Genomic DNA, 17,313 nt, shown 5'->3' with positions numbered 1-17,313 from the left:
GGCACCCCCACAGACTCTCACCTACCCCCTCCATCCCTTCTCCCCACAAAACCCCAGGGCTAAAGGGTTTTTCACTTTCCCAAAGTCTGTGCGTCCGAGTGCTGGCTTGTCCATTTAGCGTCTTCTCGGATGGGCTGGCCGGTAGCTGGTGTGGGGGGTTGGCCGACCAGGGCGGAGGGCCTGCCGGAAGACTGGGAGGGGCACCGCCTCCTGCCCTCGCCGCTGCCACCTCCTGCTGCCACTGGGTGTCGCTTGTGGTTGCCCTCCTCACCCATGGGGGGCTGCAACAGAGGAGGGAGTCAGAGGTGATGAGGGAGCACTACTACCCACACCCCCTTCCTTGCCAGAGCTGTCTAGAGACCCCCTAACTTCCTACCTCCCAGTGTAGATGATGAATAGGTTTATGACCCTAAAAGCTAGTCACCCGTTTCATTAAGCACATCTCTATGCCAAGAGGCCAAGCCTTGTGCTGGTTTATGCACATTCACTCCGGTGGTCTACACCACCCTTTGATGTAGACATGACCATCTGATTTCACAGATGAGGACAGCGAAGCATAGAAAAATAATTTGCCAAGGGTCCCAGAGCTTTTAACTGGTAAAGACAAAATCTGGACCAGGCCCATCGACCTCTGAAGCCCAGGCCTTTATCCATACAAGTTTCTGCTCCCCTTCTGAGAAGAGGTCACTGCTCAGGAGATGGTACATGGAACGTGGCATGCAATATGCTGCAATGCCTCCGCTCAGAAGGCCCAGATGCTCCTGGGGACCGCCTCACGCCCCTCAAGGCCCTAAAAAGGACACTGATCTTGAGAGTCAGACCGGGATCCAGTCTAGCCTCACCACTGCCAAAGATCCTGTAATAACCCCGAGGACACTTCCTTCCCTTTCTGGGAGCCAAGAGTGGAGCCCTTCTTGCTCTACTCCCAATAGGTCTTCCTATTCTCTGCCCATGTACTCCCCGCTCCAGGCCCAGAAAGGAGGAAGACCTTAAGGATGGAAGACAACGGACTCATCTTTTTGTCAGGACACCTGAGCAGCGCTGCCACTATCTCACTGGCTGGCCATGGGCTCCAGTTCATCCACTGCTATAGTGATGATAACGGTAACCCTGCTTGCTTCATATTATAAAGGTTAAATGAGGTCAGTGTAAGTGCCTAGCGCTATCAGTGTCAATTTTTAAATAAATGTGAGGACTATTATTTACTTCTATTTGCCCTTTTGCTAAAAGGTTTCAAGGGAATAAGATGACTGGCATATCCCTACTACATTATAATCTCTCTGAAGGAAAAAGTTTTACTTATCTCCGGAGTCCCTGAAGCACCTAGCACGGAAGAGGAACCAGCAGTAATAACTTTGACCCACCACTGGATGTCACTGTCGAGTCACTGCTCCAAGAAGATGAAGTGGGCGGAGCAGGGAAGAATCAGGACATATTTTATAAACTTCTGAGGTTAGAACTGACCTCCCCCAGAAAGACATTTACCTTGGGTACTCATCCTGATCACCTCTAACTAGGGCACAGCAGCAAGGAGGGTTAGAGATAATAGGGAAAGAGCATTATGATGGTTTAGCCACATCCACCATGGGAAAGGGAGGAAGGAGCAACCATACACCCTCCAATTAGCCTTCACTGCCCAACTTCTCACACCCTCTGTTTAACAAAGAAACTGAGGCCCAAATGCGGGCAGGAAGGGTCCCTGAGCTAGTGGCACAGCTGGGATCAAAATCCAGGTATCCTGATGTCTGGTCCAGTTTTCTTTCTAGGACAATCAGGGTGGGAAAGAGGAGAGACATCCACTCACATCCACTCGGAAGTCTTCAAGACGTCGGAATTTGCCGAGGTATTCTTGAAGTTTGGGGTCAATGTCCAAATTTTTGGCTTTGGAATATTTCAAGAAGGCCCAGAACTTCTCCAGCCCATACAGCTGACCTGCAGGGAAAGAGGAGAAAGAGGTAGAGAGAGACTTGGTTCTGCGAAGTTGAGAATTGAGAGGCTCAGGAGAGGGAGGTATGACATGATACAGACAAGCCCAGGCAGAGCTAGGGGCCGAGAAGACTGAGATGACCAGGGCTCGCAGAGCCCCAACTCTTTGACTCTTACCAGCTTCATAGTCCTTCACGGTTTCCTCCTGAAAGTCCTTAAATATGTCCAGCCGGAACTTCTTTTCCAGGCCATAACTGTAGTATCGAAAAAGGCACTCCAAACCATATCTGTAGAAGAACACAAGCCAGTGAAATTGGGACAGTTTCTTTATCTGTAAGACAGGAAATGCACCTGGATGATAGATGAACTATGAAACAGTTTAAACACATGGATTATTGAGAAAATGGTAAGCATACTTTGAGAAGGCTAACATTTAATGCTAGTCTAAATGAGTCCAGCATTAAATGTTTGCCAAGGGTCAGCAAACTGAGGCCGAATGAACGACAGCATCCTGCCCACACCCATTTGCCTATGAAATATCACTGGGTGCTTTCTGCTACAAGAGCAGAGTATTTGAAACAGAGACTTTATGTCCCACAAAGCCCAAGATATTTGTTGTCTGTCCCTTATGCAAAGTTTGTCAAGCACTGGCATGAAAAGCAAAGCCATTTGTGTCTGCAAAGCCATTTGACCATGCCAATTAGTAGGTTTCTTCATTTACCTCAGAAATTTCAATTCTAGGAACATACACCAGGGAAATGACCAAAAATGTAGACTAAGATTGTACAGATGTACAAAATTGTTCATAGCAGCATTATTTTGAAAAATTTAAATGTCTTAGAGAAGCAATTAAGAAAAATCATGGTAACTTAGTACAAAAGAATAATATAATCTATTAAAAATTATAATGGGGCTTCCCTGGTGGCGCAGTGGTTGAGAGTCTGCCTGCCGATGCAGGGGACATGGGTTCGTGCCCCGGTCCGGGAAGATCCCACATGCCGCGGAGCAGCTGGGCCCGTGAGCCATGGCCGCTGAGCCTGCCCGTCCGGAGCCTGTGCTCCGCAACGGGAGGGGCCACAACAGTGAGAGGCCCGCGTACCGGGGGGGGGAAAAAAAAAAATTATAATGTAAATATACTACTGAGAGATGTTTACAATATATTATAAAGTAGAAAAAACACATTTCAAACTGCTATATGTAGAATAAACCCACTGTTGTAAAGAAATATGTAAAATGTATATCTATATATGCACACATAAAGTCTGGAAGGGCACAGACTACATATATTAAATATTATTGACACTGGTTATCTTTGGGAATTGGGATTTTCAAATGATCTTGTCTCATGTAACAACTTCTGTAAGAAGGCAAAAAGGTTAAGTATTTTAACAACATGGAAAAGTGCTCATGCTTATAAATGATAAATAAGACATAAAAAGGCATTCCTTGCATGACCTAAATGATAAATAAAACATAAAAAGGCATTCCTTGCATGACCTAAATATACATAATATGGCAGAACATTAACACTGGCTGTCTCTGTACTGAAGGACATTTTCCCCCAGCTTCTTTAAACATTTCTGTCCTTTTCAAATTGCTTAGAGAAAACATTTTACTTGGGAGAAAAAGTGTCCCTTCAAAGGTTTTTGGGTTTTTTTTTGAATAGCAAAATGTTGAAAGCAACCGAAGTATCTATTAATAGGAGACTAGTTAAATAAATTATGGTACATCTATACAGTGTAAGACCATACAAGCTATAAAAAAAGAACAAGAAAGTCATTTATAAATGGATACAGAATGACCTCTAAAATATAGCCTTAAGTGAAAAAGTGAGGTGCAAAATAATATCTAATGGAGGCCATCTCTTGTGTAAACAAAAGAGGTGTGTGGGGAGACTCCCTAGGTCTGTTCTTGCTTACATAAGCAAAGTATTCTCAGAAAGGACTCACAAGAGTCTAACAATACTGGCTGCCTGTGGGGAAAGGAACTAGACGGCTGTAAAACTGGGATAAGGAGACTCCTCACTCGCTACATAACCTTCCGACTTCTTTGAATTTTGAATATATTACTCATTCAAAGTAATAATTTTTTACAAAGTACATGAAATATATATACAATAGATTTCCAATTACAGTTCTGGAAGTAGACCCAACGGAGAACCCTCACCACGCCCCCAAGCCCCAGCCAGAGCCTTCACCCCAATCCCACTCACCTGTAGCCTTCTTTGGCATCCTCCAGAGCCAGCTGCTTGAACTCCTCATACATCTTTTTGTTGAAGTGATCTCGGAGGAAGAAGGACCAGAAGCGGAAGAGAGTGTTCATCTCCTGAGACTGGCCAATGCCCAAGCGTTTCCGCTCTGATTGAGGAGGAAGGAGGAAAGATGTGTTTTAGAGCCAGGCTGCCTGTGCTTCAGGGGACAAATGATCCTGGGGCTCAGAGACATCGGTCTTTTCTCCTCCCAACTCCCTTCCTCATCACCTGCCCCCTTAAGTGTTTGGGGAAGTGTTTATTGAGGACTAACTACCCTGTGTCAGGCTCTGCTGCTGGGCACTGGGCCTGAGCACCCCCAGAAGTAGGTGGCATCAGCTTCAGAACCAGGTCATCCTGGTCTAGCTCTCCACCTCAAAGGTTACTGCTCTCAGTGTAGTTATATAACAAGGAAAAGCATGAACAAATAATTTGTGTACTCCAACAAATTATATTCTTCACTATATCATCAGTACCGATTATTTCAGCAGTCCTACAATGTTAACGAGTAAAAATGGTACCATTAAAAAATATATGTAAAACACCCAAGAAACAAAAGGAAAAAACAGAAAAATCTAGTATCACTAAAAAATTAAGAACCTTTGTTCTTAAAAGGACATGATCAACAAGGTGAAAAGACAACCCACAGAATGGGAAAAACTACTCGCTAATTATGTTATCTGATAAGGAGCTTGTACTTAGAATATATAAAGAATCATTACAACTTAATAATAAAGACGAACAATCCAGATAAAAAGTAGACAAAGGATCTGAACAGACATTTCTCCAAAGAAGACATTTCTTACAAATAGCCAATAGCACATGAAAAAATGCTCAACATTATTAGCTATCAAAACCGTATCAAATCAAATCAAAACCATAAAAAGATATCACTGCATACCCACTAGGATGGCTATACTCAAAAAGATAGACTATAACAAGTTTTGGGAGGATGTGGAGAAATCAGAACCCTCATACACCGCTGTTAAGAATATAAAATAGTGCTGCCACTCTGGAAATCAGTCTTGCAGTTCTTCAAAAGGTTACACAGAGTTACACTATGATATGACCCAGGAATCCCACCTCTTCCACTCAAGATAAATGAAAACCTATGTCCACACAAAAACATGTACAGGAATGTTCAAAGCAGCATTACTCATGATAGACAAAAAGCAGAAACCCAAAATGTCCATTGATCGATGAATGGATAGACAAAATGTGGTACATCCACAGTGGAACGTTGTTTGATAATAAAAAGGAATGAAGTTCTGATACATGGTACAACATATAATGAACCTTGAAATTATTATGCTAAGGGAAAGAAGCCAGTCACAAAGGACTACATATTGTATGATTCCATGTATATGAAAAGTCTAGAACAGGCAAATCCATAAAGACAGAGAGCAGAGTGGTGGTTGCACAGGCCTGGGAGGAGGTGGGGAGGTGGGGGGGTGGGGAGTGACTAGTAAGGGGCACAGGGTTTACTTCTAAGGTAATGAAAATGTTCTAAAACGGATTCTAGTGATGGACGCACAACTCCTAAATATACTAAAAGCCACTGGCTGCACTGTACACTTTAAATGGATGAACTGTATGATATGTAAATTGTATCTCCATAAATTACACACACACACACACACACACACACACACACACACACACACACACACACACACACACACACACACACACACACACACACACACACACACACACACACACACACGAAGAGGGAAGTAAGGTAGATGAACCAAGCATTTAGCAGCCTTGTTTTGCTGAATAAAAGAGGACTGAGCGACTTAATAACTCCAAGTGAGCATTCAGATCGACTCTGAGCATCTTTAGAAACAACCTGACAGAAACCTACAGTTAAAAGCTATCTCCTCTGTGATGAAAGGTAACAGGTGAGAGCATCTAGAGAGGCTCTCCTTGCAGTCTCATCTAGAGCAGGGGTCAGCCATCTCTTTTTCTGTGAGAGGCTGGAGAGTAAGTATTTTAGGCTTTGCAGGTCACATATGGTCTCTGTCATAAATTCTCTCCCTCCCCATCCCACAAACACTCAAAAATGTAAAAAACTGTTAGCTCCAGGGCTGTACAAAGATAGGCTGCTGGCTGGATTTGGTCCACAGGCCGTCACTGTTCTAGAGAATATATGCTGTCTCATGTACACCCTTTTGTGACACTGGTGGTCTTGCCAGACCCAGGAAAATTCTTGGTATTTTTTATATCAGTAGAGAAAGATCAAGGAACAGGAATGTTCTAAGCACCAGATTCTTTTTGCCTCCTGTATTCCAAAACTACCTGGCTATTATGTCCTATCACTTCTTGCTCTGAGGTTAGAGAAAATAGTCACCTGCTCCACCAGCCCTTACACTGGATCTAAGTAGTGGTCCAGGAAGCTCAGCCCTCTCCCTCTGTGCTTCTTACCGTTAAGGCAGCGCCTACGATACTTGTGGTAGACGTGTTGTGTGAAGCCGTTTTCCTTGAGCAGCTCGTGGGAAGGATGCTGGAACTTGGGCAGCGATTGAGGGGTACAGCCATAGCTGCCAACCGCAGGCGTGCCTTCTGAGGGGCTGGAGCTATAGAGACCATGAAACAGACAGTGTCACCAGGTTCCTCAGACCTGCCAGCCATCAAATAGGAGGGGCCTCTCTGGTCTCTTCCAGCAGCCAAGATCCAGCCTCTCACAGTGCAACAAACAAAGAGGCCCAGGTACTGTGCTAGGCCCGTAACTTATCATATATATCCATGGGTCTCACTCTTTGTACCGACCTTTGGATGCTCTTTTAACAAAGAGGTCACTGGGGCTCACAGAGACTGGGAGTCTTGCCCTGGGTCACAGAGCTAATATTTAACTTCCCAGATCTGTACAGTGCCCAAACCTGAGCTTTTAGCCATTTACTTATCCCATGTTAACATCTGACTTTCCTTAATGAGCTGTAATGGGTTAACCCAAACGTATTTTTCTTAAAACCATGCCTATCTTTGCAGGGAGTAGACTGCATAGGTCAGTGGCTCCCAAATCTTGCTTTGGAACTGAGAACACTGGGGTAGTTTTCCTGAGAAAAAATAAAAAGGAATCTGGGCCCTACTCCCTGAAGCTCAGTCAGGAGATCTAGGGTGGGGTCCAGGAATCTGTATCTTTATTCAACTCCCTAGCTGTCGTGAGGGAGGCAGCAGACACCCACTTTGGAAATCAACTGAGTTGTCCTGTTGAGAGAACGCCGTGTGGCCGCCACACTTCAGAAGGCAGCCTCCCTCCTCCTGGGGTCTGGATTAAGCTCTCTAGACTCTGCTCCCGTTTTTTGGATTTGGATGAGGGCACCTTCCTTAAATTTTCTTTAATTTGCAGACCAAAGACCTTCTCTCTTCTTGGTCCCATCAATGTCACGGCTCTGCTGCCCGCCCTGCAGTCAGCCTGACCTCCCTTCCCCACTGTCCCATACCTTATGGAAGCAGTCCGGGGCCTGTGCTCGCGGGAATCCATCACCCAGCCCACGTGACTCTCCAAGGGTGGGTTCGAGCTGTGTCTGGTCTTCCTTTTCCGAGGCATCTGCAAAGGTCAGTCCGGGACTCGTTACTAATTGTACTCATCCAACACTGAGGAGCATCAAGCATTTGTAGGACTAAGATTCCCTCCTAGGTGTGAGTTATCTCACAATTTATAAAGCATTTTCATGTCTATTTTCACATGATGTCCACAGCTGTAAGCTAGGAGCTGACACGCCTACTTCACAGATGAGGAGATCGAGGCTTGCTGGTGACATGATCTGCTCAAGGACCCACACCTGGTCAGTCCTCCTTAGGCCTTACCATGGCTACATGCGGCCACCACTCCCACGCCCAGTCCATCTTGCAGATGTGTCACTCAATCCTGGTGGGCCCACCAGCCTAAGAATACGGAGCAGGTGGGGGACGTGCCACTTTCTTGGCTCAAGGCAAGAGAGAGAAGCAGAGCCCTGGAATGCAGTGAAGTGAGCCCAAGACTCTTAGCAGCTCAGCAGGAACGCCTTACCTTAGCATCTAGCGTCCGACCTTCCTTCACCACTGGATAAAACCGTGACGTCTGGCTTGAGTCTTTGAGCTGCGGTGTCCGGGGAGTGCGAGGGGTCCTGGCGTTGCGATAGTTTGGCGACTCTGGGACAGTGGTTGGTAGAGAGCGGGCAATGGTGGAGGGCTCGGGGGCACCAAACAGCTTGTTGGCCAGGGCGTCAGTGGGAACTGCAGAGGCAGAGTGGGGACAGTAAGCAGAGGTAGGCCTGTGAATGCCTGTCCCTGTAAGGCCCCGTCGGACGGCTCCAGACCCTCCCACCCAGGCCAGGGTGGCAGGTGTCACCTCTCACCTTGCTGGAAGCGAGGTGGTCCAGGAGGGACCTCTTGGTTGGGATCCACAGGGGGCTCAGGGGTTAGTGTGTCAAACTGCTCCCGACTGATCATGTTGACTTTCTTGAAGTTCTCGACTTCTTGCTGCAGAGGATACGAGATTGGGGTGGGGCAGCGGGGGAGGGATGCTGGTAAGAAGACTGCCCTAGCCTGTTTAGGAATCAAGACATGCAAGAAGCTGAAGAGGGCAGCTCCTGCGACCACATACATGGAATTCTGGTCCCCAGGCTCTCAGCTGCCCCGTCACTATGCCTCAACCCCAGGTACCCAGGCATGGGTGTGCTAACCCAGAATGGGGGAGTACTTGCCCAGCCCTCTCTGCAGCAGCACTGAGGTCAGGACTCCGGTTCCCCAGGAACGTGCTGTAGACTCCCCCACCCCGATTCTCTTCGGGCAATTCTCTCATCTCCACCAAACACACTACTACTCACAACAGAGGCTCACCAAAGGCCAACCGACCCCCACACATACCCACTCTGTAAACACCTACTATACCAGTTTTGACTGTTCCCAGGTAGCAGTGATTTTTTAAAAGACCTATCTTTCCTCCACATTTCACCCTCAAAGCAAGTTCCTCAAAAGGCTTTTAAACTTTTATATATGCCTAACAGAAATGACGATCCAAGTCTTATCCTATTCCTCACCAAAGTGGCTAGCCAACTTAAGACACTGAGCACGGGCGCTCAAGCAGCAGAGTGGCCAGCTCTCACACTGGCACAGCCCACCGCTCCCGTCGGGCATCACCCCCTTTCGTTAGAGGAGGATGCTGAGGCTCTGTGCCCAAGGTCACACGGCTCGTCAGCCTTCCCCTTCCACACGTTACAGGCACCCCAGGCCCCACCACCACTGCTAGGCCCAAGACTCACCTTGATCTGGGAATACTCGGGTTCAAACTTCTCAGTCCACAGGTCCTGCTCGTAGTAGAAGAGCCCATCGTTAATGACCTTGGCCAGCTCAGCGCTCATCTTGGCACGCGAGGTGTGGTTGCCTGTGCGGTCCCCCCCCGGGTGCCGGCGCATGTAAGGTGGCGTCTGGGTGACAATGAGGATCTTGTTGACATCCCGGTCATCAATCTCATAGTCAGAGTCCTCATCAGACCAGGCGGTAAAGGTGTTCTTCCGCCCATCCATCTGCTCCATTTCCTCGTCAAACAGGAAATCCAGTTCCTCTTGCTCGTCTTGATCCTTGGACATCAGCTGCTGAGAGGGCAGCTGCTGAGGCAGAGTAGTCGGGTGGAGGAACCGGGGCTCCTCTGACTTCTAACATGGGGGCAGACCAAGGAGAAAGGGAATCACCAGGGAATCACCTTATACCAGGCCCTGTCGCTGTGCCCTGGGAGAAGCCCTGACCCCTCAACATGGGACTGTTACAACTGCGGCCCTGATAATGCCAGCAAGTCACAGCTGTCAGCCTCGGAGTCAGCCTCGTGGAAAAAGGATGTCCCGTACGAGTCCAGGCTTCTCCGCTCACAGCTCACATCACAGTCACTGATAAACACTGAGATAACAACTTCCCTGCACGTAGGAACTGCACTCTCATTTACCTCCACAGCACCTGGCCTGAGAGTGGGTACAAGTTCAACAGGCTGATTCATCCATTTGTCCATCCCCAACACCTCCCAATAAACTGGAAGCTTCATCAGGCACGAACCACAGCTGCCTTGCCTTCCATCCTATCCAGTACTTAGACTGGGATCTAGCAACAGCACATGTTCAACTACTTGATAAATGGGCAAGTACCCACTGGTACCAGGCCCTGTATGAAGACGCTAAAAGCAGAAAAAGAACAAGACCAGGTCCTTGAATTTATGGAGCTCTCAGTTTAGTGGGAGAAGAAGTCAACCAACCAACCAACTGCAGTGTGTTATGGTGAGGACTATAAATAGGCCTCGTGGAGCACATAGGGAGTAGCACTTAACCAGCTGGGGGTGGGAGTGGGGACAGTCGGGGAAGGCTTCCCAGAAGAAGTGACTATGAAAGGACGCGCATAAGTAAGCCAGATGAAGGCAGGGACAGAGACAGTGAGAGGCAAAAAGAAAACAAACAAAAACACAGCATGTCCCAAAGGCAAGAGAAAACAAGACTGTTTTCAGCCAAAACAAAGTATTCCAGAGTGCTGATAGGCTGAATTTATCTGAAATTTTGGAAGTAAAGCATCTGTCTACCCCATAGTATATATCTAAACGTCAATTCCCTGCTGTGCAAAGCGCTTTCTGTATAAACTCTAACCCTATTCTCTTTTGGGAGGTTCACGATAGGTCAGGTGGGAGTGGGGGCTCGAATTCTGGAATGGGGGCTAAGCACGGGTCCACCTTTCCAAAGCCTTTGCAGTCTGCAGCACTGAACTGAACTCTGTCAGGTCCTTGTGCACTTACTACCCTACCCTCTCCTCATGACTCCAGCCTAACCTCTGACACTTTCTGGAAGACCGCAGCCAGAACAGGCTAGGAAGTCGGGGTATAAACAGGAAGGGAGGAAGAAGGAGTTGAGGGGGGTGGTCACAATGGAAAAGGGAGCACAGAATTCCATAAACCCAAAGTCCAAGGTCACCTCTGAGGCCTCCTCACAAGCCCCAGACCAATAAGGTCTCCAAAGAAGGGATGGCAATGGGCAGGTGAATGGAGCAAAAGTCTGCTCCTGGAAAAGGGGCAGTAATTTTAGTTTGAGATTGAAACACTTCTCTAACAGGGGACTAAATGTGAGCTATTCATATATTGCTTTACTATTTCTAGAGCAGTCTAATCCCTCCTTACTTCCATCCGAAAACGGAGAAAATGAAGCCTTGAGATATTAAAGAAGCTTCCCAAGGTCAGCAGCCAGCAATGACAGGAGACCTGTGTTCTAGTCTAGACTCTGTCCAGACTGTGTGTCTGCTCCCCATCCCTTCCCTCTTCAGAAGGTCTGAGGGGCTTATATATGGGACAGTAAGGACAAATTCAGGGGGAAGGCACTAAAAATGCAGCCCCAGGGATTTAGATGGGGTCAAAAGAACAGCCAAGGGACTTCCCTGGCAGCCCAGTGGTTAAGACTCCGCTTTGCCACTGCAGGGAGCATGTGTTCGATCCCTGGTCGGGGAACTAAGATCCCGCATGCCACATGGAGTGGCCAAAACCAAAAAGAACAGGCATGTGTTAAGAAACACTTAATACTTAATGAGACACTGCTGCCAGAGGCTGCATCATCTCCTCCTGTGAAAAATGCCATTCAGGATCTCACGGAGCTAAGGTTGTCCTGAGGGGTGATCCCCACTGGAAATGGAAACAGGCCATATCAGCCTTCCTGCAGTCACTGGTGACCTCCAGCTCGCATTACAACCCTGAGCCACCCAGCTTGCCTGCCAGCCTCTACAAGCCCAGAGCTCTGTGCCTTTGCAACACCCCTCCCCACACTCCAGGCCAGGACCCTAGAACTCAGGTGCGTGGCAGGCCTCACTCACCTTGGGTCGTGCTGGGGAGGGCCGAGGTCTTTTCTTCACTTCAATCCAGTTCTCAGAATCCAGGTCAGGGAGGCTGGCAGACAGGCCCTTGGGCAGGGTCTTTAGGTTGCTGACCTCCTCTGTTTTAGTTGGCACTGGTGTGACAGCACGGGGAGAGCCAGGCGCCGACTCTAAAGGGTGGAAAGGGGAGATCCTCATCCCTCCAGCCCTCCTCCTGATGGCCAGAGGACAAGGGCAACAGGGAGGCATCCACATGCCAGCAGGGTACCTACCTGTCTCCTTCTGATAGTGCTGGCGGGGCACAAACTCTGGGCAGTTGAGAAGCTGGGAGAAATCAGTCTGGGAATAATCCACTATTGGGGGACCAGGAAGAGGCCATTTCTCTGGCTCCTCCCTTCGGCGGACTTTTTCATCAACGATCTCCACCACCTTGCTGTCCTTTAGGGCCTGCAGGGGAGAAAGAGGGAGAAGATGCAGAGGAAAGACATGGACGGACTGAGATCTTGGAAGCTGGTAGATGACTGAGCCCCATGAGCTCAGGGATAAGTCCAGTGCTGGCAGGAGTATAAGAAAACTGGTACCATCTTCCACGACCAGCGGACCGGTGAGATGTTCAAACTTGTAGGAGGGTACCAACATGAAAAACACACCTGCCCTTTGACCCTGCCATTCTACTTCCAGGAATCAGCCCCAGAGAAATACTTGCACAAACAGGTGACAACATAAGATCTGGATACAAGGCCATTCACAGCAACACTGTCTGTAAAAGGAAAAAACTGGAAACTACCTACGCTTGCCACCACATAAGCAATTTAAACCAATTATGGCACATCCATTCAATGGAACACTATTCAGGCTTTAAAATCAGCTTCAAATGTGCTGAGGTGGTAAGAGTCACAAAAAAGCAGGTGTAGGTCAGTGAGTTTAAGATCCCATTGGGGGACTTCCCTGGCAGTCCAGTGGTTAAGACTTCACCTTCCAGGGACTTCCCTGGTGGCGCAGTGGGTAAGACTCCACACTCCCAAAGCAGGGTGCCCAGGTTCAATCCCTCGTCGGGGAACTAGATCCCACATGCATGTTGCAACTTAAAGAGTTCACATGCCACAACCAAGGAGCCCATCTGCCTCAACTAAGGAGCCTGCCTGTCGCAACTAAGACCCAGCGCCACCAAATTAATTAATTAAAACGAAAAAAAGACTTTGACTTCCAATGCAGGGGGTGAGGGTTTGATCCCTGGTGGGGGAGCTAAGATCCCAAATGCCTTGAGGACAAAAAACCAAAACATAAAGCAGAAGCAGTATTGTAACAAATTAAATAAAGACTTAAAAAAACCCAAAAAGATCCCATTGGTGTTTGAATTTTTTGGTGTTTGAATTTTTAAGTAAAAACATACAAATGCACACAAATTTTTCTAGGATTCACAGGTAAAGTGCTACAGGTGTTTATCTCTGGGAAAAAGGGTGAAAAATGGAGGGGGGAGAAGAGTTTCCTTTTAAAAATCTTTTAGGGGCTTCCGTGGTGGTGCAGTGGTTAAGAACACAGGTTCCAGCCCTGGTCCGGGAAGATCCCACATACCACAGAGCAGCTAAGCCCGTGCGCCACAACGACTGAGCCTGCGCTCTAGAGCCCGCGAGCCACTACTGAAGCCTGTGCGCCTACAGCCTGTGCTCCGCAACAAGAGAAGCCACCGCAACGAGAAGCCCGCGCACCGCAACTAAGAGTAGCCCCCGCTCACCGCGACCAGAGAAAGCCCGCGCGCACAGCAACAAAGACCCAATGCAGTCAAAAATAAATAAAATAAAATAAATGAATTTATTAAAAATTAAAAAAAATAAAAATCTTTAAAATGGAAGAGGAAAACATTTTAACACGTGACAACATACTGTGTTGGTGAGGCTGAGGAAGAGGCACTCTCATATACTGCTGGTGAGAATGCAAAAGGCACACCCACTAGAAAGGGAATCAGGTAACAGCTAGCAAAATTACATATGCATTTGCCTTTCAGTTCAGCCATCCCACTTCTAGAAATCTACACCAAAGACACGGGCTAAAACATGAAAAGATTATATATATATATGCACCTGTAAATAAGAATGAGAGTACCTTTCTTCTACTACTACTACACGGTCAGCTCCCAGATATATTAAGAGAAAGCAAAAAAAGCGTGAAGAAATACATGTGCTATATGTTACCGTTCATCTAAGAAAGGGGAAGTATATAATACCCACAGAGGCATTTACTTAATTTTTTTAATAGAAAGATTCAAGAAAGGTTGCTTATAGTAAAAGAAAGGGAAAAGGTGTAAATAAGAAAATTTTAAGTCGGGCTTCTATGAACATACCATCTGACTTTGGAACCACATAAATGTTTTCTATAAATGTAAAACAAACATGAAGACGTAAGAAAGCAATCCCCAAAACGTGAAAGCAAAGCGAAGCTAATGAAACTAATATATATTAAGTTAAAGAAACAACCACAAAAAAATTATTTCAAGTTGAAAATAGTCACTGACTGTATAAATAGGAAAAAAAACTTTTTAGGAGTAGGAGAGGTACTATAAGTATAATGTGTATAAACTGTAGAGTAAAACAAATGAATAGTTATGTTGATGTTGTTAGGAATTAGGATTTTTGGCATGGGAGAAAGTAGTAGTTACAGATTAAAGATACTTGGGGTTATGTGTATAGACCCTATAGAAATTTTAATAGAAATTATCAGTACAATCTCATGATGTATTTTATTAAAACAAACAAACAAAAAGCTCTAGAAACATCGACCAATCAAGTAGCAATAAACACCGCTACAACTCAAACTGTGTTATCTAAATACCAAAAACACCACTTCCCCAAAATAGAGGACCCAGAGTTCCTTAAAAAAAACGGCCAATTTCAGATCTGGGACAGGAAATGTACAAGATGAACCAGGGTCCCACTGGCCAAAGACACAACAATTTGATTCAGCATAATAACTACAATAATTTTGAAATAAACAAAATGTTTGAACCTACAAGTTTGTAATGATATTAAATGATACTAACACAAAAAAAACAAACTCGAAACGCACTGTTCACCTTTGAAGGTTATTAGGGATCAGCTCATAATTCTGAAAACTGGTTAACAAAGGAAAAGATCAAGCACTTATCTGCCCTTCCTGTACGAAGTATATACTTCTTGGTAACCAAATAGTTGATAATGCAAAGTACCTCCTTAAAGAGGTATTCCAGCTAACAAATAAAGACAGATTGACAGAATATAAACATTTTGTAGTCCCTAATGAAGTAACAGGCAGTGATTTGCAGTTTATATGGCAAAAAAGAGCACCAAGTGACATCTGAGAGAATATATCACTATCTATAAAGTATTCTTGACGAGGAGGGAAAAAAACAAACAATCAACCAAAACCTGAATCTCATCAGGCTTCTCAAGAACCAATTTACAAAAAAATCTGGAGTACAGAAGAACATGTGAAATGATACCACTCTGTCCTATGGAAAATTCTACAAGATATACAATCTAGCATATTCAAAAAATAAACTGCAAGGAAAAAGAGAGGGAGAGGAGGAGACTTAATAAGACAATAATATTGGTCTTATCTGGATCCTGATTCTCATAAACTACGAAAACATTTTTGACAAGTGGGGTGAATTTGCAACTGATGAGATATTTGGTGATATTAAAGAACTGTTAATATTTTTACATGCAATAATCATATACTGATTATTTTTTTTTAACAGGCCTTTATCTTTCAGACACAGATACTGAAACATGGATGAAATGTCAGATTACCGGAGAGTTCCTTCAAAGTAATCTGGGAAAGGGAACATGAGGAGACAGATGGAACAAGACTGGCCGTGAGCTGATAGATGCTGAGGCTGGGTAATGGGCTCATTATACCATTGTGTCTACTTTTGTAAATTTTCCATAATAAAGGGATGGGTGGGGGGAGGAGGGGGGGGAGAGAGGGAGAGAGACAGAGAGAGAGAGAGAGAGAGAGAGAGAGAGAGAGAGAGAGAAGGGGGAGGGGGAGGGGACGGGGAGGGAGAGAGAGGCTGGCCAAGCCTTGGAATCTTAGCGTAAGTAATGAGATGAGGACTCTTCCAGGGTTTTCTGCCTTGGCCCAAATTCCAGCTCCTTAAGTAAGGACCTTTCTTTCCTCTGCACCCCAGCCCCAGGGAGAGAGACATACCGCAAAAATGAGTGAAATGTCAGTGGTAAGGGCCTGTACTCGGTGGAAGGACGCAATAAGTGTGATGGGAAGAAAACCGTCAGCATCCATTTTCCGTCGCAGGAAGAAGTCTCGCTCTAAATTGTCCACGCTGAAGTAGTATTCACTAGGTGGAGGGGAGAAGAAGTATGATTGCTTCATCATTTGTGAATATGCCTTCCTTGTTCTGTACACTCCAGGAAGCTCACATAGCCTCTGACCAACCCTGTCCCTACTGTACTTACAGTCCTAAAGGCTGAAAAGAGATGATGTTATCCTTTCATGGCTCCCTAACCTTGGGTCAAACTTCTCTCTGCCCTTCAGCCTCTTTGTATGCCTGACAAGCTCCTCATCCTCCTTTAAAACCCAGTCCCAATACTGTTGGTCACTTTCTCTTCTGTTCCTGAGCCACTTATCACACTCTTCTGCAATGATCTACTTCCTTGTATGGCTCCCCCACTGGACTGAGAAACAACATATTAGAGAGGTTAGGAGTTAAGGTTTTGCAAATCAGACAGAAATAGACTCAAATCTGCGCCTTGTTAGGCAAGTGACTGGGCCTGTATGCTCATCAATAAAAAGGGGATAAAACCCAGCTCATAAAAATTAAATAGACAACCACAGGACTAAATAAGAGAATGCCTATAAGGCACGGAGCACTGAGCCTCACCAATAATGCTAGCGTTCTCAATGCTGCCATTACAAATAAAGGGATAAAGTGGAGCAGAATCTAGACATTTTCTCTCCTTTTAAAAAAATTAACTAATTAATTTTTATAATGGTAGTACAGTTCTCTCAAGTTACCTTTTTCAGGTCCAGCCAGAGGCAGCAATTGCTGCTAGCACCAGAAGGGCCTGCACAGCCCTACTCTACCAGGCTACCATCCTCGGGCAGCCCCCAATCCTACCCGTGTCTCCAGGAGGAAGGCGCCTGTCCACTTACATCTGGCGTTTGATGTAGTCTTTAAGCAGCTCCTGGTCCACGCTGTAAAGCTCAGTGCTGCTGACATTGTCAAAGTAGTAGGTGATGTTGTTCATGTACTTGGGGGTGCGCGGCCCCTCTGCACCGTCAAACTTCCGGTAGCCGAACTGGTAGTCAAAATGGGCTAAGGGGGAAAC

The 17,313-nt window shown here is 46.1% G+C and overlaps 1 protein-coding gene across 7 annotated transcripts in view; it reads right to left on the bottom strand.

The window, feature by feature from the left end:
* Nucleotides 1–49: 49 nt before the first annotated feature.
* LARP1 (La ribonucleoprotein 1, translational regulator) overlaps nucleotides 50–17,313 on the bottom strand; it is a 109,408-nt gene continuing 92,144 nt past the window's right edge. For 5 of the 7 annotated variants that reach the window (XM_060144086.1, XM_060144089.1, XM_060144087.1 and 2 more), the window contains 13 exons: nucleotides 17,138–17,300; nucleotides 16,178–16,322; nucleotides 12,265–12,439; nucleotides 11,993–12,162; nucleotides 9,424–9,816; nucleotides 8,518–8,707; nucleotides 8,190–8,395; nucleotides 7,621–7,727; nucleotides 6,602–6,753; nucleotides 4,139–4,283; nucleotides 2,104–2,213; nucleotides 1,805–1,932; nucleotides 50–281 (listed from right to left, as the gene is read on the bottom strand). In XM_060144086.1, coding sequence (XP_060000069.1) covers nucleotides 72–281; nucleotides 1,805–1,932; nucleotides 2,104–2,213; nucleotides 4,139–4,283; nucleotides 6,602–6,753; nucleotides 7,621–7,727; nucleotides 8,190–8,395; nucleotides 8,518–8,707; nucleotides 9,424–9,816; nucleotides 11,993–12,162; nucleotides 12,265–12,439; nucleotides 16,178–16,322; nucleotides 17,138–17,300 — 2,294 coding nt within the window. In that variant the 3' untranslated portion in view covers nucleotides 50–71. The other 2 variants (XM_060144090.1, XM_060144084.1) reach the window with 2 other exon arrangements.

This window comes from Lagenorhynchus albirostris, chromosome 3 (genome assembly GCF_949774975.1).
Source record: "Lagenorhynchus albirostris chromosome 3, mLagAlb1.1, whole genome shotgun sequence".
NCBI lineage: Eukaryota > Metazoa > Chordata > Mammalia > Artiodactyla > Delphinidae > Lagenorhynchus > Lagenorhynchus albirostris.
Note: the sequence above shows the minus strand (reverse complement) of the source record. Positions and strands in the feature narration are given on the sequence as shown.